Genomic DNA, 20,557 nt, shown 5'->3' on the forward strand with positions numbered 1-20,557 from the left:
AGCGATGTTCCTACACCACTTCGCCAGCAGTCATCGCTACCAGAAGACGAGCATAAACTTGTTCTCACTGAAGCAAGGGCTCAAGGAAGCATTGAAGGCCTACATCTAGCGCTTCAATCAGGTGGCAATGGATATCCCAGCAGTCTCCTTAGATATATTGGTGAACGCCTTCACCCAGGGGCTCATTGAAGGAGAGTTCTTCCAATCAGTCATTTGGAAGTTGCCGAGGGACTTCAACCACTTACAAAGGAAGGCGACAGAGTACATAAATGTGGAAGAAGCTCAAACGGCCAAAAGAAGGGACGTGCTGATCGAACCCATAGTAGTGCCTGAGCGGTGTTCGTCGAATGGCCGTCAGCCTCCCAAGGGGCCTCGATTGGAGGGAGCGCAGCCACACAATGAGCCCAAGACGCAGTCGTGCAGCATGTGGCGGTCGATCGCCCAAAGACTGTAAAAGGCAAAGTGTGGGCACCAATGTTCTGTTCCTTCCACCAGTCAGCGATACACAACACACGGGATTGCTACAACCTGATGCCAATAGCTAGCAGGCCAACTTTGTGGGGATATCTTTGTCGATCCCCATCTCCTGATAGGCGGCACAGATGTTGATCATCTGGGCAAAGGGAGGAAGAAAGGATGGTGGCCGAACCATGCCCTCATCAATCTCAAAGGGGGCATAACCAGAGCCATGACCGAGCCTCTGCTAAGCGGAGCAGACCTTCAGCTTGAGAGGAGGAGAACAGGAGTAACACCGCTTGAAGAGAAATAGGAATGATCGCTGGTGGGCTGACCGGTAGTAATTCCAACTGGGAGAGGAAATCGTATGCTCGGCGACTTGAGATTCATGTCATTGGCTGCAGCAAGGAGAAGGTCGAAGGACCCGAGATTAATTTTGGCTTGAAAGATTTAGAGGTAGTGGAGATCCCTCATGACGACGTGCTGATCATCCGAGCGGTAATCGCTAACTATATTATTCACTGAACCTTTATTGACACAGGGAGCTCGATGAATATTATATTCAAGAAGATGTTTGATCAGCTGTAAATCGACCAGAGTGATTTACTGCCCATGACGACTCCACTCTACATATTCACAGGCAATGAAGTGTTGTCGATTGGCCAAGTCCGCCTGGCCGTCTCTCTTGGGGAGGAGTCACTAAAGAGGACAAGAACCATAAATTTCATTGTGGTGGACGCGTCGTAAGCCTACAACATCATATTGGGCTGACTAGCACTCAATGAGTTCCGAGCGGTGGTGTCCACCTTCTGCCAGAAGATCAAATTCCCGATGGACGACAAGGTGTGCAAAGTCAAAGGCGACCAGTTGGTCACTCGACGATGCTACGTCGAGATGGTCAAATCCAAACCAAGGGTCGCTCGGAAGAACCCGCGCTTAGAGGTGAACACTATCACAGAGAAACTTCCTACGCTGGTCTATGATGAAAAGAGGAGGTGCATATTCACCCAAGCTGGTTGGAAGTAACTACCTTTGTCGCCGCTGACCTGGAAAGCGAGAAGAAGGCAGAACTGGTCACCTACCTCAGACAATATCACAACGTGTTCGCCTGGTCAACACATAAGCTCCATGGGATTTAGCCGAGCATGACTCAACACGAGCTTCACATCCGACCAGACACTAGGCCCGTTAAGTAGAAAAAGAGGGACTTCAGCGTAGAGCAGAACCTGATCATCTAGGCGGAGATCGAAAAATTGCTAGAGGCTAGACACATCCAAGAAGTCCAATTCCTGAGCTAACTCTCTAATGTCATGTTGGTCTCTAAGCTGGGCAACAAGTGGAGGGTCTGCATCGACTTACGCAACTTGAATAAAGCATGCCCGAAGGATTTCTATTCATTGCCCAGGATTGGTCAGAGAGTGGACTCTATGATAGGTTGCGAGCTGATCTACATGCTCGACGCGTAGTAAGGATACCACCAAGTGTCGCTCGCCCTAGAAGATCAAGAGAAGGTCAGCTTCATCATGGCCAACGGAACGTATTGCTACAACGTTATGTCGTTCGGATTGAAGAGCGCTGGTGCCACATACCAGAGGCTGATGAATAAAGTGTTATGTCAACTTAGCCATAACATGGAGATATATGTTGATGACATATTAATAAAATCTCTCCAAGCTGCTGATCTTTGTGCATATATCGAAGAAACATGTCAAACCTTAAGGGCATGTGGGATAAAGCTGAACCTGAGCAAATATCTGTTTGGTACAAAGAGTGACCGGTTCCTCAGATACATCATCACCGAATGGGGCATCGAGGTGAATCCGAGTAAGATGAAGGCGCTACAAGACATGCCCCTGTCTTGCAACTTGAAGGACGCCCAACGGCTGATCGGACAGATCACCGTGCTGTCAAGGATTATTTCCAAGTCATCTTACCAAAGTCATCCGTTCTTCAAGGTGTTATGCCGAGCGACGAAATTCCAATGGGATGCGGATTGCGATAAGGCATCAGAAGAGCTTAAGGAGTACCTCAACTCCTTTCCTGTATTGGCCAAGTTGAGCACTGGCGAGCCGCTCTGAATCTACCTATCATCCACCGAGCATGCGGTTGGCTCGGTATTGGTAAAGAGAATGACCATGAACAATAACCCATGTATTTTTTGAGCCATATATTGAAAGATGTAGAGTCCCGCTACACATGTCTTGAAAAATTAGTATAAGCATTGGTGCTGACCACTCGGAGACTCCATCCTTACTTCCTGGCGCATCCAATCATCATGTTGACCAATAGCGCCCTGGGAAGGGTCCGTCTAAACCTAGAGGCATCTGGATGTCTGATCAAGTGGACGACCGAGCTCAGTGTGTTCGACATTCAGTATCAATCTCAAACGACGATTAAAGCCCATGCCTTCGCTGATTTCATCACAGAGGTCTAGAACATTGAGTGCAACTTGGAAAATATACGTCGATAGCTCGTCCACTCAGCAAGGCAGCGGAATTGATATTTTGTTGATTTCTCCCCGAGAGGACCAGTTGCAGCTATCAGTTCGGCTAGATTATCGAGCAATGAATAATAAAGCCGAATACAAAGCCTTGATAACCGGCCTACAGGCAGCTCGGCACGTCAGAGCTACAATAATCCTCATCCACTCGGACTTCCCGTTAGCCGCTCAGTTGTTATCAGGGATGTTCGAAATAAGCAACTCCTGACTCAAGCTATATGCAGAAGTATTTGAGAAGATGAAGGCAAATTTCTAAGAAGTCATTATACAAAAGATCCCCCGAGCAGACAACCAGGCAGCAGACGAACTGGCTAAGTTAGCAAGTTCATTATCCCCGGTCATGATAAATACCCAATTGAGCAGGCCTCAGTAGTGGCACACATCGACTGGATGGAGGGAGTCTCCTTCCCAAGCAACTGGAGGGCACCGTTGATTGAATTCCTCCAATCAGGTGGCACCCCGTCCAATCAGGAAGCAGCTCGTCTATTGAAAAAGAGGATCGAATGAATTATGTTGATCGGGGACCAACTTTATAAGTGAGCTTTCTCAAGGCCACTGCTCAATTGTATTGGATCAGAAGACATAGAGTACATCCTCCAAGAAGTACATCAAGGCTCCTGTGGAAGTCATCCGGGCGGCTGAGCACTAGCCCGGAAGATCCTTTTGACCAGATATTTTTGGCCCATGCTTCAAGAAGACGCTGCTCGGATAGTAGCCACTTTCCTGTCATGCCAAAAATATCATAATATCCTGCACTGACCCACCGAGGAGATGAAGGCATCCACAATGTCTTGCCCGTTCGATCAATGAGGCATGAACGTCATTGGACCGTTTCCAATAGCTACCACTCAGCGAAGATTCCTACTTGTCGCCATGGATTATTTTTCAAAATGGGTGGAAGCCGAGCCGTTAGCAAAGATAACCGAATAGATGGTCATCAAATTCATCTGGCAAAACATCTTGTGCTAGTTCGGCATCCCCCGCCAGCTCATCTCAGATAATAGGAGGCAGTTCACCGGTCAGAGGTTCAAGGAGTGGTGTGAAGGCTATGACATTCAGCAAGTCTTCACCTTAATGTCTTACCCCTAGAGCAACGGTCAAGCGAAAGTCACAAATTAGGAGATCCTTAGAGGTCTATGAGCTCGGCTCGACCACGCAAGAGGCAGCTAGGTCGATGAGCTCCCCAGTGTCCTGTGGGCCCTTCTCACGACTCTAAAGGAGGCGACCGGCGTAACACTATTTCATCTGGTGTACGGAGGTGAAGTGTTAGTCCCAATGGAAGTCGGAGTAAAATCCGATCAGGTACAGCTCTAAGATGAGGGGAATGCCGAGAGAAGACTTATGGAGCTCAATTTGGTGGACAATGCATGGGATAAGGCTGTCGTTCGGTTGATGGCGTACCGACGATGGATGAAGTAGAACTACAATTGGAGGGTAATCCCGATGTCCTTCTAGGTCGGTGATCTGGTGTGGAAGAGAATAAAGTCGGTCGACGACGTTACCAAACTCGAAGCCCCATAAGTGGGACCTTACAAGGTCGTGCAGAAGCTCCGCTTGGGAGCCTACTACCTGCAGGACGAAGACGAAAGATAGCTCGAGCGACCATGGAGCATAAACATCTCCAACCCTATAGGGCTAGGTGAGAGGTGCGTGAATAAATATAGATGTACCTGTATAAATGCATGTATGTCTTCTGTATACAGGACGAATATGAATAAAATCACAAGTGTTCCAGACTCTTGAGCCAATCGGCCAAGTTAAAAGTCGTGCGACGACTATAAACCCTAGTCTTCACCAACGGTCGAGCGACGGCCTTAAACCCTCATCTACGTCAACAGTCGAGCGGCGACCTTAAACCCTCATCTACATCAACGGTTGAGCGGTGACCTTAAGCCCTCATCTACGTCAGCAGTCGAGCGGCGACCTTAAAACCTCATCTACGTCATCAGTCAAGCGACAACCTTAAACTCTAGTCTACGCATTTCAACCATCAAGCGACGACGTTAAACCCCCGGTCTTTGTCAATAATCGAACGGTGACTTTAAACATGAGGTTACAACAAAAAAAATGGCTAATCGACCATTCTAAAGTTGAGCCTACTACGAATGAAGAACAACGAATATATAAGATGAAGATATGGTCGACCAGGAAACGTGTTTCTTCAAGAAGTAACAACTTTCAGTAAAATGAGGTCGTTCTACAGCATTGAAGTGGTCACTTGGACATCAGCGATTAGTGATGTCACCGATCAGTAGTCTATGGAGCCACACTTAAAAAAATTTCTACAAAATGATAAGTGGCTCGCAGCCCTATTCTAGAAGAGCAACGATGATTGCACAAGCGGTTACAACAAAGGTTAAACAAAGAAGCGTCAAATGGCGCAACATGATGGAGTAACAATAAATAAAAAGGTACGCTGAACGGGTGACCTTACATTAACACTTGCAAACTTTGTATAGGATAAGGAGGGTAGTACAAAAAAGAGGCAAGCTCCACAAGAGTCTAGTTCACTCGAGGTAATCCAACACATCATCGAGCAGCGACTCGGTAAGCTTGTCCTAACTGATGGCATAATTGCTCAGAGTGACAGAGATATGGCCACTATCCTTCACCTGGCTGAGCATCCCATCGATGGGCAGGTTGAAGAGATGAAGCGCTCGGTCGATGAGTCAGTCATTGAAGGGGTCTGAGCAGAGGTAAGCCTGCTTTCGCATCTTGAATCATCTAGACTCTGCGTTTTCGTAAACTTCCAAAGTCGATCGAGATGCTTCTAAGTTTGCGTTCAGAGTGGCCAGCTCCTCATCCTTTGCATCGAGCTGGGCCCTCGCTGCAGATCGCTCGGCTAGCCGACCCTCCCACTCGGCATTTAGGGCGGCCTCCATCTCCTTCAGACTCTAAGTCAGGACCCAAGTTTCTTTGTTCTTGATCTCTAAATCCTCGATCGCTCGAAGCTTCTTGGTGTTGATCGAGTGGATCTTCACTTCGAAGGAGGTGGTCTGCTTGTTGAGCCTCGCCAACTACGCTGCTTGCTCGACACTCTTGCCCTTTTATGCCTCCAGCAGCTCGAAGCTCCTCTGCAGATCGACCTTTAATTGGGTCACCTCAGCACTTATCTACTCCATGTGCGCCTGTGAAGTTGCTGATTGGCTGCTCGGAGCGCGCAACTGTTGGACTTCGTGCTCCAAATAGGCGAGCCTGTGGCATATGGCTAGGCTCTCTACCCAAAACTATAGCAACAGGAAAATTTTAAGATCCGAATGGATAAAAAATAAATGCACTGGCAATGTACATACTCCAGTGGACATCTGAGTGTAACTATTAACGAGCTCCCCTAGAGAGATGATCGTCACACAGGCCTGGGCATCAGCCCATATTTGTGCGAGCCGCCCTGGGATCCTTATCTGGTTCTCGGGGGTGAGGGGCACCGAGTCGTCCGCACAATGATACTCGTTGGTCAGCAAATGGATAATCACCATTATTTACCTTTGGCTGCTCGGGCCAAAAGGGTCTGAGGTTTCCCTGCCCGTAGACCGAGACATGGGAACTGGTCGGATATGGGACACTTGGGTCTCCGGCAAGGATTGAGGTGGTATGAAGGCGACCGATGGTGCACAAATGGTCCCTTGAGGTAACCCAGATAAGGACGGTGTCCGGTCTGATGAAAGGGACATGTGGAACGCTGCCTCTGTTTGTTCGAGGCGGGCGAGGGTAGATGTCTCACCCCTCTCAGAGGATGGTTGCGAACCGCCTCGTGCTAGAGTGTGCAGTGCGGAAGTGGCAGAACAGGAGGACGCTTCCGCGCGATGTGTCTTGCAATGTCGTAGGGGTTCACCGGAAGTAGCTGACTCCGAAGCCACCATGATCAGAATCATCGACGGTCGTTCTGGTGGAAGGTCCGCTGTAGCTGCCGCTCCACTAACAGTCGTCCGGCTGGCTCCTCCTCCACTCCCCAACGCTTGCATTCCCTCTTCGTCACCGAGCGGATCCTTGTGGGAGCCAACCGGTTACAGGCTGTGACTCTCCAACTCGGCCATGTCTGCAGCGTTGATTTCTGCGTCTGCCAGCTTGCACTTGCCTGCCAGACATGCTCGCAACATGATTCAAGTTGCAAAAGATGAAAAAAAAATCAGTTAGATTCAAAGACTAAGGAAAGAAAGATCATACCTAGGCTGGACGAAAGCTTTGTGCGGATCGGACTCAAGCCGAACACGTAAAGGATGCCCTCCAGCAGTAACTTATGAATGTGATACATTTGACTGGCCAAACTGGAAGCTACCTGGAGATAGTCTGATCGTCTTTTGTACTTCCTGAGCGGTGGTGGACTCGTCACTTCTAGCTACCAGCCGGTCGAGAAATCTGGCCACTTAGGAAAGCGAACAAAGTAGTATTGATCCCTCCAATGTTTATTGCAGGATGACATTTTATCAAAGAAGACCAAGGCCAGTCAGACTTGGAACAAAAAGATCCCCAACTCTGATAGTTTTGGATAATAAAAATAATAGAAGAGCCAAGGAGTCAAACGAATGCCGTGCAGGTGGAACAAAATTATGACCCCACACAGCAGCCGAAAGATGTTCAACACTAATTGATTAAGAGAAATATGAAAATATTTACAAATAGATGAGAAAAATGGATGAACAGGGAACCGCAGACTGGCGATAAACTGCTCCTTAAAGAAACACAAAAAACTTGGGGGTGGTTCGTGCGGCCAATTGTGCGTAGAAGGAATGGCAACTTGGTAGTTGAATGAAAATTCATAGATGGATTTCAGGCATTCAATATCGTCCCCGTCAAACCTGGACTCAGTGGAAGTATACCAGAGTCTAGGGACATAGACGGGGGTTGTGAGGAACAGGCCATCGAAAAAGGGGTCAAGGAAGAACAACGAATAGATTTAAATGAGAAAAAGTGAAGGAGCTTACAGAAAAGATCGCCAGAGAAAAAGAAGAAGCGGAGCATCGCGGAGAAAGCTTGAAGACGAAAGCATGAGGAAGGAAGAAGACGGTGACGCACGAGGGGTTTATAAGCCTCGCAGTCAACCGACCTGAGCTGTCTAATCCAGGGTTGTAAAAAATTAGGAGAAGATCCAACCGTTGAATTTGAAATGGTGCATGTCACGTCACCAGCGGATATCTCTCTATCACCTTAAATGTGCGGTGGCAGAAAGTGGGACATGTGACGTTCAGCTAGCAGAAGACACATTAATGAGGTTTAATTAAAAGGTATGGTCGCGTGCTCGGCCATAATGATTGGAGATTTGCACGGTCTTCAAGAAATATGGATGACGTCAAAACGCTCAGCCGAGGAAGCACAAGAAAAGGAGAAAATTCGCCAAGTGTTGTCGCTCATCATCTCGACCAGGCACAGATAATGGATTATCACATAGCCGAATGGTCGAGACACCATCTGCTTTAGGAGGCGTGATCCGAGCAGTGGTTATAAACCCAGCTGGCAATATGAAGCCGAACGGCAAAGACATGGAAGCCATCGAAGACTCTATTAATCCAGTTAGTCAGACTTGCAGCCTCCTTCGACTATACTTGAGGGGGAGGCTTGTGATGCAGCGATATAGGGAGGTTCACCTGGCACGAGGTCAACTGCCAAGGTGAAGGTCAAAGTCAAGATGGTCAACACTCGGGTGTCAAAGGGTCAAATGGAGGACAATTGCAACGACCGGTCGGGACAGGCAGAGCCCGATCGGTAGGAGACATGTCCGAGCGAATCACCCATCCAGCTCGGGATGATACGTAAGACAGCTGACGCTTGGTACAGAGTAGCAAGACGCTAAAGGAGATCGGATAGCTTGTCTGAATGGGGGAGAGCATGTTACTACACAATCACCACAGGAGAGAGCAACTAAGGCTGACAGAGCGAAGGAGTCCTGGCTAAGTGGCTATCCCTCTTGACCAAGTAGCGGGACCTGTCCATGGACGGAGCGGAGTCTCGGTCGAGCGGGTACCCCGCTCGGCCAAGCAACGAGTCCACTGAAGTATCTCTCGACATCCTTTTAGGAGATAGTTCTGCTGACACGAGTCATGGTCGACAGACGGATCGTACGACGGAAACTTCTACTATCTTGTCAGGGATATGCATGCCCTGTTAAGATATGTTGTCAGAGGTACTTTTCTAACATATCCTTTCATAGGACATATTGAAGAACACGCTCTTGCCTCAAGAAGCGTGCACGTCGTCCACTAGGGCTCTATATAAAAGGGGTCCATCATCGGTGGAGGTACGTGTTATTTATCGTTTGCGCTAGTTCTATTGTTGCTCCACTTCTTCTATAGTTCCGATGACTGACTTGAGCGTCGGAGTGCTAATGCGGAAACCCCTTCCCTGGCTCGACACTGACATTACTTGTTTTTCAGAGCGGAGCGAGGTCTACAGTCGGTCAGCGAAGCCGCCACATCCCTAGCTTTCCACCTTCCCACTCTCGAACAGGATCAAGGGACATAAGGAATCCCCTTCGAGGCGGAAGGTCCATGGGAAGTTACTTGCTGCACTTGTTGTTGCTCTAATACGTCTTTCTCGTAGTGACCATGATTCAATCCAAGTCTTATTGTGATATAGTGATGGTATTGGTCCTTCCAGTGTATGACATCTGAGCACCTTGGTTTAGGTATATATAAAGTTTCTCACAGATGTCGCCAATTTATTCCTGTGCCAAGACTTTCAAAGGAGATCGATTAGCAAGGTTGTGGACGTGTCAATTGCTATTGCGGGAACCGTATAGAGGAGTTTGAGGAGGTGGGATCACTATCATCTAGAAAACCAGGAGAAGACTAAAGACCCGGGAAAAGAGTTAGAATGGCGCTGGGATGTCCCGGCATTGCCACTTCGATGCTTAAGTCAGACCAACGAGAAGATGCAGGAAAATATGAACTAATGAATAATAAAGCATTTTTTTTGTTATAATCCTCCCCTTGCCTTCTGCTTGCTCCCCTTTTATGTTACCTACAATTTCTTGTTTTCCTTGTATTAATGGCCATTTACTTCTCTTCTTGGCTTTACATCTTCTTGGTATGTTAATAATTATCATTAATTGATATTAAGCATCATCATTAATTGGTGCGTTAAGGATAACCATTAATGTCATCGACTCTTTGTCTTCAACATATTGACAGCTAACACTAGTACGCTTCCTCTTCTATATATTGATGGGTTATCTACTCAATGAGACTGTTCTTAATTAGGGAGGAACGAAGGTAGAACAATGGCTGCAACTTGGGCATTGTCGGTCGAGGACCTAGGGAATAACCGCTCTGGAAGACCAAGTATTGCCGATCGAGAATGGTGTCACTCCAATGAGTGTTGAACAAACCTCATTCAATTTTTTCTGGGGGGGGGGGAGAGAGAGAGCTTTGTTGGTTGGAAGTGGTCACCCAAATGAATGTTGATCGAACCCTATCTGATTGGGGGTCCAGGGTATAGCCGTTCAGGAGTGGTCACTGAACCCTAGTCAGTCGGCAGGATTTGAGTTGGTCATAGCCTAGTCGATCTATCTTTGGCTCGACCCTTATCTTCTACATAAACAGATATCTTGACTCTTGAGAAAACACTTAGAGATCCTATCATTCCAACACATCATGGCATTTTCAAACGCTTGTGAAATTTGAATCACTAGTGGCATTGCCCCCTCTGTGGCCTACCTATTTTTTTCTAGATTTATCTAGTGGGTGGTTTATGGGATAAGTCATTAACCTCTAAGATTAGTTGGATATTAAGAGTTGGATATTTAGATTATAAAAAATAATATTTTATTCTTAAGTAGGTTGTAAAATAAATATATTCCATTTGTTAAACCATAATTAGTTGTATATCAATTGTTAACCAAATGATGTAGTTTCTCCACAAGTTTCGTTAATCTCTATGGGTAAACCTCTAATGCATCTAATTAATTAATTATAGATATTATGATGTGTATATTGTTAAGCATGTTGTTAAATAAATATATTCCATTCGTTAACCATAATTAATTTTACATTAATTGTTAACCAAATGACGTAGTTTCTCCACAAGTTTCGTTAATTTTTATGCGTAAACCTCTAATGCATCTAATTAATTAATTATATATATTATGATGTGTTTATTGTTAAGCATGTTGTTAAATAAATATATTCCATTCGTTAAACCATAATTAATTTTACATTAATTGTGAACCAAATAATGTTCTTTCTCCACAAGTTTCGTTAATCTCTATGCGTAAATTTCCAATCCATCTAATTAATTAATTAATTTAATCCAAGTAGCTACAAATGGAGCTGGAAGCGAGAAAGCAGAGCATATCGTGGAAGACATATCCAGCGAGAACCAGTGGCGGCGATGGCCGCCGGAGCAGCAGAGGGGTTTCTCCGCCGCATCTTCGAGGGATGCATCTCCGCCTCGTTCTCCGGCATCGACCGGCGGCCGTACCACCGCGACTGCAAGTGCGCCTTGCACTGCCGCAGGCCACGGCAGCGCTGCTCGCCGCCCTCCGCTGTCTCGTACCCGGTTCACCACCGTCGCTGCCATGGCCATGGCCTCCGCTTAGCAACCAGCTCCTTGTCCAGCCGCCGCCAACACCACCAACGCGCTTGTGGAGAGGCTCCTCCTAAACTTGAGTCGACCGCTAAGTCGATACAACTCGATCAAGTTGAGCAAGTAGGTCAATAGATCATGTCTTGCCTGTCACATGGCTCGATTAGACAAGCCACTCAAATTATTTTTTAAATATGGTACTTTTTTATTAAAAAGACGATCATCATATCTAATACTTCTTTAAATATGGTACTCTATTCCGTTCCTAAATTTTAATAATACTTCTTTAAATCCATTTCCTAAGTATTATAAAAAAGAGAAAAAAAAAATAAGAAAGATGGTATATAGTGTAATGAAAAATAGATATCTACATTTAATAAAATAAATTTTTTATTCTTAATTATACATTTTAAATAAAAAAATTTGATATGGATGTTCTAAAAATTATCTACTCCCTTCATTAGTTTTTATTAAGAAATTATTCCAAAAAAATGTTTTTTTTTTAAATTGCCTCATTTACAAGTAAATAATTTAGTTGGCTCATCTTATTTGTATAATCTATTTATACCAATCGATCCATATTTCGATTAACTCGAGTACCTCAACCAAGTTATTTAGTTTATCTAACTCAATATTCTCATCTAGATCAATCACTCCGGCCAATATATATAGTTGGTCCTTCAAGTTCAACTAGTTCTATCAACGCTGATAATGCTTCGAGATGACTCGAATTTAATTAATAATCAATATAAATATTAAAAGGCAGAATCTAATTTTGAGACACAATCTAACAAGATATCCCAAGAAAAATTAAGAGCCATCGAACAATATGGTTGTAAGATACTAGAATCTTGACCCTATAAAAGTTACTTTTTCTCAAACAAAATGGAGTAAAAGAAACAAAGGATTTGACGATTCATCCTTGTCTAGATCCTCCACCATGGAATCGACGAATCAACAACCCATCTAAGATAATTGGATGGCTATCAAATTCATTTGGAGTCAAATCTTCCATTGAAAAGAAGATAAGGAGAAGAAAGTGATGAGGTGTGGGGTCAAAAGGGTTTAAGGGTTGAGAACTGTGGGGTTTAGTAAGTAGGGTTAGAAGCGGGCGGCAAACCTCAAAATCAAATCGCTCACTGCCACTTTTTTACTTTACCGATCAAAAAAGCTAACGCACGCAGGAGAGTAACAGGATGGCGGAGAAGAGTTGGACCCCCACCACCCAACCACTTGCTTCCATTCAGATCCCTCAACTCCAAATTTTTCATAAAGATTTTTTTCTTTTAGTTTTTCTCAATTATTATGTTATTTTGATTTTGGATAAATTTGAATCTTTAGATAGATATAGAACGCGAAGATTGAGATTTGAGAAGAGTTGATAGTTTATATGTTTATTATTATTTTTTTTAATTTAAAAGTTTAGATTTTGTCTGATTAAACTCATCTTTTCTTTCAGTTATCTATCAGATAAATCTAAAATATAAACTATGCATACTCGAAACTCAATCTCTAACTAATTCGTCTCAATTAAAATTGAATATTAGCTCTCTAATTATTTTTTCTTTGCGTATATAGTTGATTTGAGGTGAAGGGAGATATCGTCACAGACCCTCACACATTATAAAATTCTACGTTTCTATTCCTCTCCGTCGGCCTCCTATCATGCATTCACTATTAAGAGAAGTTTTGTCCTCACGGGTTTAACTAAGTTGGTAAGTGGTAGGTTGATTGTCACATGAAGTCTTGGAGTCGAATCTCGGGATTGGCGGGGCTTAAATCCCTACAATTTATGTAAACTCACCCCATCTGTCACTTGCTTTCTCAGTCACCGTGATTTACCTCCTCTGTGTTGGTCCTGGGCAGGCTGGCGGGGGCATTGGGGGAAAGCGTATTCGTCTTTGACCACTATCAAGAGAAGTTCTGATTGCCACATACGGTCTTGGTGTCGAATCTTGAGGTTGGCGGGGCGTAAATCCCTGCAATCCGTGTAAACTCACCCCACATGCCACTTGTCTTCTCAGTTATCGTGATTTATTTTCTCCGTGTTGGTCCTAGGTTGGACTGGTGAAAATGTTGAAGGTAAACGTATTCACCTTTTGCCACACTAGCAAGAGAAGTTCTCGTCAAGTATGGGAGGGACTTATTGAGCATTTACATCACTCTTGAGCCTCATGTTGCAACTCTAATGCAATTACAGTGAAACATTCACCAATAATCTAGCTGTCCTAGACTACAACTATAAGGTGTTTAGACCAAAATTAAAATTGTTTTGTTCTTGTAAATTTAGACCCTCAATATGATAGCGTCAATCGACTCTTGAATCATTTCATGGTAGATTGTTAGCTCAAGAATGTCTTTTGCAATTGCAATCTGAAAGGACTCCAAGCTCCTTCCTTCCTTTGACACACATGACTAGCGAAACTTTATGAAAGACGGCCAAAGAAATCAAGGTGGAAAAGGTGAAGGTGAGGAGGGTGAGATCGAGGAAGACGTCAGATTTGATTTACTGATAACCGCTTTGCCCATGAATACTATAAGAACCTTACCCGAATTTTATCAATAATCTTACATGAAGCAATGTTTTTGCTCAGCAGTTAAGAGTAAATCGGCGAAGTGTACGAAACAAACTATGACACCTTTTATTAATTTATTCTTTTTAAATATATATATATATATATACTTTGTAAATAGAAAAATGAATAAACAATTAAGATGGAAAAGATCAATACTAATAATAATATCATGCAATAAATACATGAAATTTATTATTTATTTTTATTTTTTGATATTCAAAAACTAAGCTCCACTACATTTTCCGACAGTAAACGACAATATTCATATGTTGAAAGAAACAGAGTCGTAAATACAATTACTTAGGATTCGCTCTTGAACGGGCGGTAGACTTCCAGGTCGGTGACGATTCCGGCGACGGAGCCGATGGCCGCCGCCACAGAGATCACCAGGCACGCCATGCTCAGCGTCTGCAGGCACACCCACTGCGTGCTCCACCGCGGGATCCTCTTCTGCACGATGTACATCTCCACCGGGAAGTAGACCGTCAGCGGCCAGAAGCCCAAAGAGCCCAGCAGCCCCACCACGTCGTTGAAGAACGGCATCAGCATCGAGATCAGCGTCGTCAGCATCACGAACGCCGTGCGCCACACCACCCGGAAGAGGCTCAGCTTGTAGCCCAGCGGCAGGGAGATCTCGCGGGTGATGAAGCTGGACTCCGGCCACCTCGCCGACGCCAACTTCTCGAAGAAGGCGAACAGAGGCTGGCAGAAGACCTGGTAGGCTCCGACGAGGTGGATGACGATGGCGGCATTGGCGACGTCGAGGAGCCAGAAGGGGTCGTAGAAGCCGAAGCCGGTGAGGAGGTTGCTCGGCGCGTTGTCTCCGAAGGCGGCGTAGCCCATGCACCCGCACAGCATGTAGAACAGAGTCGTGGTGATGATGCTCACCAGCGAGGCCTTCTTCATCACCTTCGCCTCCGACGGCGGCGGCGCCCTGATGGTGTCCTGGATTTCGATGAGGACGTTTGAGAAGGAGTAGGCGAAGGCAATGTCGCCGAAGGCCTGGAGGCTGTGCCACACCTTCTTCATCGGAGAGACGGCTCCGACGCTGATTCCGGTGAGGCTTCCTTTGAAGCCTCTGTTCTCTGTGCCGGAAACAACAGAGGAGACGGGTCAGGCCACGGAACAGGGGAGGGTAGAGAGAGAGAGAGAGAGAGGTTCCGATGACTTACGGACGACTTGGACGACGCCGAGGCTGAGGCCGATGGAGGAGTAGGTGAAGGACATGACGGCGGCGACGATGGAGAGCCACCAAATCTGATCGAAGTCGGGGATCTGAGAGATAAAGATCTCCACGATGCCGAAGATGATCATGTACGGAGTGCTCGAGGCATGGCACGGGTTCTTGTGGCCTTTCTCATGGAAGCAGTCCGACCTCCTTATGGCCCTGTTTCATGGAGAATTGAGGAAGAGGCGATAGATCGGCGCCGGAATAGTGTTTTCAGGGGAGATTCCACTCACATCATGCTAATGGAGGAGGCGATGGTGTAGCCAATGGCGACGCCGAAGAGGTTGGTGTACTGGATGAGTCCGCAGAGATTGACCTTTACGCCGCCTGTGACATGGGAAGAGATGAGTAAAGTAAAATAAAGTTGTCTCCTTGGCGGCGGAGAGGCGGCGAACTCACCGAGGTAGGCGTGGACGGCGTCCATGTAATTGTAGTTGCGTTTTCCGGTGACGGGGTCGCCGGAGCGGTAGCAGTCGGCGAGGAGCGTGGAGGTGTAGTAGGTGACGAAGGAGAAGAGGAGCATGACGATAGGGCCGGCGACCCAGCCGAGTTGCCCTATGGCCCACGCCAGGGACAGCACGCCGGAGCCGATCACCGCCGTCACGATATGCGCGCTCGCCGTCCACAACGTCCCTGAAACCGTCGACGAAAACGGTTTTTCCCCCAAAGATCGAATTTTGCGCCAAGAACAAGAAATAAAAAGACACCAAGATCGAATCTTTACCAGTCCTCTTGGGCCGCCCGTCGTCGTCGTAGCACTTGCCGCCGCCGCCATTGCCGTGCTCCAGCGAGACATCCATGGTAGCGAAAGCAGCTTGCTGGTAGCCCTTCGCCGCTCCATTCTCCCCCATCTTCTCACCACAAAATCAAATCAGAGGCGATAATTTTTCCAATCTTTTCTCCAGAAAGATACAGATCACAACAAGAAACAGTCGGAAAAGCCTGAAGGAGGAGAAGGCGGAATCGTTTTATCCATACCTTTTGCAAGCTTCTCCGCCGAGTTGAGCGATGCGAAGTGGAAATATGAGAATTTTAGGAGGAAGGAGAGGAAGAAGAGTTCGACCAGTTCTGTCTTGTCCGCTCTTAATTGTGAAGAGTGAGAAGCCCTGCGGACATTAATATATAGAGAGGAAACCAGAGGACAGTTTCAGTCGCCATTAATGCTTACATTCTGTGCAGACATTTCCACGTGGATGAACAGACGCGCAGGATTAGGGTTCTTAATAAATTATAAATTAAACCAATTCCTTTTTTATTAAAATAATAATAATAATAATATAAATTTAATTTATTATAATAATAAATTTGATAGAGAGTAAACTATAGGGTGCAAAATGTAATAACTTTAACTAAAGGACTAAGTTAAATAATAATAATAATTATTATTATTATTATTATTATTATTAGATGGAGATTTTTTTGAAATGATTTTAAATACATTAGATTGTGTCGTGAAGGAGAGAGCGCGCGCAACATTCAGAGACTGATAAGCAAAAGAAAAGAGCAACGTTTGTTGTCCAGAGTCATAATTAACTCCATGTTACTTGGGTTATATTACTCTTTCAAATTATTGTAAGTGTTCAAGTGAAAAATCTTATGTCAAAAGTGATCGATTAATTTGATATTAATTTTATATAATTTTTTTATTATTTTTAAAATAAATTTAATTAATTTAATATTAATTAAAATAATTGAATTTTAATTTAATTCGATTTTAATAAAATTTTGATTCGATTCAGTTAGTCAATATTAAATTAATTTTTGATTAATTCAGTTAATTTATGAATTGAATTAATCGAATGTTCACCCCCAATTAAGTGTTTAGAATGAATAGAGTAAAATTAAATGAGTTTCTATGAGATATTGAACGAATAATAGTTTAATTCGAGTGTTATTATCATTTCTTTGATGGGCGTATGATGAAGCAACAACTAGACCATGCTACCAAACCCTCACATGATAGGTTCATGATTTCTCTAACCTCATGATTTCTAAGAACAAATAAAAAAATCAAATAGAGATAAAACAACATGAAGCATGGATCTTTGTTTCAACAAAGAATATGACATAACAATAAGAAAGCATAAACCAATGACAAAAAACTTGATTGAAGTGTTATGATCCATATCCTTTAGCATCATCTGAGTGATCCTTATAAAAAAGATGAAGTAGAAGCGAGAGGAAGATCCTCCAAGAGAATTAGGATGACGCCACCGCAAACCTTCGTTAATGAGGAATGAAGGAAGATATCAAGATGTCGTAACCCTTTGGGGACCTCTCCCTTATATAGGCACTTCGATCCATTATCAACCCATAAATGATAACATATTGGGCTAAAAGGTTCTAAACATTAAATTTGTATCCAATAACCTGAAATCCAATAAACTTAAGTTAGATCACTTTAATAGGTTCAGTTTGTACTTATATGTACAACTTACAATTAAGCCCAACAATTAGAGATAATAAGCAATAATCTTCCACTTGAGCTACTTGTGAGTTGTATATGAAATACAAGTAAAACTTTAGTTGATATCAAACTTTATCGTTATAGAGTATCCCAAATAATCTGGTCCATCAACTTTATTGTTATAAAACTAAAGATATCATATCTATATATATGCTTGTGCCTCAACAATAATCACAACATCAATGTCATTAATGATATAAATCAAGATGTGGAGATGTAGAATAGAAATTATATGAAATTAATCAGTATACGTCAATTTCCAACTAGTCCAAAGTGACTCAAAAGAGTCTGATCATATTTATTAAAATTTTATGTTAAACTGCAATAGCAAATCATGATCCAAGCCTTATAATTCTAAATAGAATCTGTATCATATTTACAAACATCAAATGTTAACCAGTAGTAGTAAATCATGATACCATACTTAGAGTGTTAGACAAACATATAAATTTCAATTAATATTTTAAACTTTAAGTACATACAATAATCAAAAAAATATATTTATCTTTATTAATATAGAGCAATAAATATAGGTTTTCACTAGATGAGTTCTTCCATAAGAAAAACTCTCATATCCATAATATGCTTATGAAACACCTTAGGCACAAAGTCTTTGGTGAGTGAATCGGTCAATATAGAATCTGTGCTGATATGCTCTATCATGATCTAATGACTCTGAAGTCTTTCTTTAACATCCAGAAACTTGATGTTGATGTGCTTGGACTTTGATGAACGACGGTTGTTCTTGACATACATTTCTGCAGCTTTATTATCATAGTTGATCCTCAATAACTTATCAATGTCATCAACAATCTACAACACTGTGATGAAGTTTCGCAGCCAAATACAGTAATTAGATGTTTCGTAGCATGCTACCAACTCTACTTCATATTAGAAGTGACTACTAGCATCTGCTTGATGCTCTTCTAAGATATAACCTCTTTAGCAAGTATGAAAATATAGTTTGAAATAAACCTCCTGTTATTCAAGCATCCCGCAAAATAGGAGTTTGAATATTCAATCACCTCCAGTGATCTGACCTTCGATACATGAGCATGTGTCCTTTAGTTTTTTACAAATACCTCATCGCTCTCTTTACTACTTTCCAATGCGACAGTTATGGGTTACTAACAAACCTGTGCATACATGAGACTTCCCACTACTGACACATATGAGAATTGTTCCATCTCCTTTATTTCAAGTTCAAGTCATAGACATTGCTACAAGCTAAACTTTACTACAAGAAAATTGATTTATAATGACAAAAACTTAATGAGGGTATGAAAAAATGGTCACTAAAAGCATAATTTTTGAAGTTTTTATGAGGGTAAAAAAAAAAGCATTGTTAAAGAGTTACATTATTAGTAATGAATTCTTAATGTCATAGCTATAGATAACAAATCCTGTCATTAATTGAATACAAAATAATTCTCCTCATAATTACCTATTATTTTTTGGCGTTAACAAAAAAAAAATACAATGAGTTATAAAATATGAGATGCCCTAAACGTGTCTCCGAATCCTCTCCACAACAAGCCAACGGTACATCGGCTTATCCTCTCCGTAGTGGTACGCCTCACTCATCTCCTTGACTCCTTCCCTCTCTGTAAGTCAAAGCTACGCCATCCTTCCTTCTCCTCTCTGCAGTGGCGCTTCCTTCTCCTCTCTATAACGGTGCAACCCTCATCTCCTTCCCTTTCTGGAAGTCGAAGTTACGCCCTTGTCTGCTTCCCTCTCAGCAACAACTAAGGAAGCTCAATCAAAGGTAAACCTAAACCTAATTTTTTCCTGTTCCACAAAACAAAAAAATCTCAATCAAAGCCTCCGAAGAGGTCATTGCCTCACCAGGCAACGATGTCGCCCAGCTAGGCAGCGATGGCCTCGCCAGGTAGCTATGCCGCCTCACCAGGTAGCGATGGCCTCGCTAGGTAGTTATGCCGCCTCACCAGGTACCGATGTCGCCTCGCCAAGCAGCGTGGCCACCTAGCCAAGTAGTGACGTCGCTGCTCGTGAAGCTATTGTTGCCCTGTAAGGCAGCGACTTAGTGTCTTTTTAATTTATTTACAATGGTATCTTTGACTCTTTATCTAGTTTCTTTTGGCTAATTGTTTCATTCTTATCACCTATTGTTCCCACTATTAGTTTGTTGTGTTGCCTATCAATCTGTTGTAGATTCTTTTGAGCAAGAATTGAGTTTTTTCAATGATCAATGAGAAGAATTATAGGTAGTGTAATCGATGATATAGGTAGTGAGAAGAATTATGTTGACTATTATGGAGTATTGATAGAGATTCTTGAGCTGTAGTATCTTAATAGAAAATGAGTAGTTTTATTTTGCTGTAAATGGTTCGATGTGCATGATAATGAGAAAGGAACCAAAATAGATGAATATGGATTCACAAGCATTAATTGCCATCGTATTTTGAAAACAAATGAACCCTTTATTCTGGCCAATCAAGCTTCACAAGTGTTTTATGTCATTGGCAGCATCAATAAAGGTTGGCATGTTGTTGTTAAGACACAACCTCGGGATCTATATGAGATGCTACAACCAATAGAGGACAAAAGCAATAATGTAGATGATTTTGGTGAAGCATATCAACATACTGAATCTTTCAATTTTGATTGTGGTGGTCCAACTTCCTTTGACATAAATGGTCAAAACATTTGGAAAAGAACAAATTTGAAGCCACTAATAGTTGACTTACCAATAAACAAAAGAAAGAGAAAGCGAATTGCAATTTGAAGAAGTATTGCCAACCTATCATGTTTGTTTTTTTATGCTATTCTTATTTGGTAAATATGTTCGTTCT

The 20,557-nt window shown here is 43.3% G+C and overlaps 2 protein-coding genes across 2 annotated transcripts; one reads left to right on the forward strand and one right to left on the reverse strand.

Moving 5' to 3' along the window:
- Nucleotides 1-11,278: 11,278 nt before the first annotated feature.
- LOC122048309 lies at nt 11,279-13,378 on the forward strand. The gene is made up of 2 exons (XM_042609897.1): nt 11,279-11,600; nt 13,302-13,378. Exons 1-2 carry the CDS (start codon nt 11,279-11,281, stop codon nt 13,376-13,378), a joined length of 399 nt encoding a protein of 132 aa, XP_042465831.1.
- An 827-nt stretch (nt 13,379-14,205) lies between these two features.
- Nucleotides 14,206-16,407, reverse strand: LOC122045729 (amino acid permease 3-like). Its single transcript, XM_042606078.1, has 6 exons — nt 16,256-16,407; nt 16,002-16,128; nt 15,677-15,910; nt 15,511-15,604; nt 15,222-15,436; nt 14,206-15,134 (listed from the first exon to the last, which is right to left on the reverse strand). Exons 2-6 carry the CDS (start codon nt 16,126-16,128, stop codon nt 14,350-14,352), a joined length of 1,455 nt encoding a protein of 484 aa, XP_042462012.1. The 5' UTR covers nt 16,256-16,407; the 3' UTR covers nt 14,206-14,349.
- Between the last annotated feature and the right edge of the window lie 4,150 nt (nt 16,408-20,557).

The sequence above is a fragment of the Zingiber officinale genome, chromosome 2B, assembly GCF_018446385.1.
Source record: "Zingiber officinale cultivar Zhangliang chromosome 2B, Zo_v1.1, whole genome shotgun sequence".
NCBI classification, from domain to species: domain Eukaryota; kingdom Viridiplantae; phylum Streptophyta; class Magnoliopsida; order Zingiberales; family Zingiberaceae; genus Zingiber; species Zingiber officinale.

What these genes read in the sequence shown, in the direction of transcription:
- LOC122048309 (XM_042609897.1), top strand. Translation starts at nt 11,279, where the DNA reads ATGGCCGCCGGAGCAGCAGAGGGGTTTCTCCGCCGCATCTTCGAGGGA. An exon ending in CGATCAAGTTGAGCAAGTAG is followed by an intron (nt 11,601 to 13,301) that starts GTCAATAGATCA and finishes TTGCTTTCTCAG; the next exon opens with TCACCGTGATTTACCTCCTC.
- LOC122045729 (XM_042606078.1), bottom strand. Translation starts at nt 16,128, where the DNA reads ATGGGGGAGAATGGAGCGGCGAAGGGCTACCAGCAAGCTGCTTTCGCT. An exon ending in GCCTCCTCCATTAGCATGAT is followed by an intron (nt 15,437 to 15,510) that starts GTGAGTGGAATC and finishes TCCATGAAACAG; the next exon opens with GGCCATAAGGAGGTCGGACT. An exon ending in CGGCGTCGTCCAAGTCGTCC is followed by an intron (nt 15,135 to 15,221) that starts GTAAGTCATCGG and finishes TTTCCGGCACAG; the next exon opens with AGAACAGAGGCTTCAAAGGA.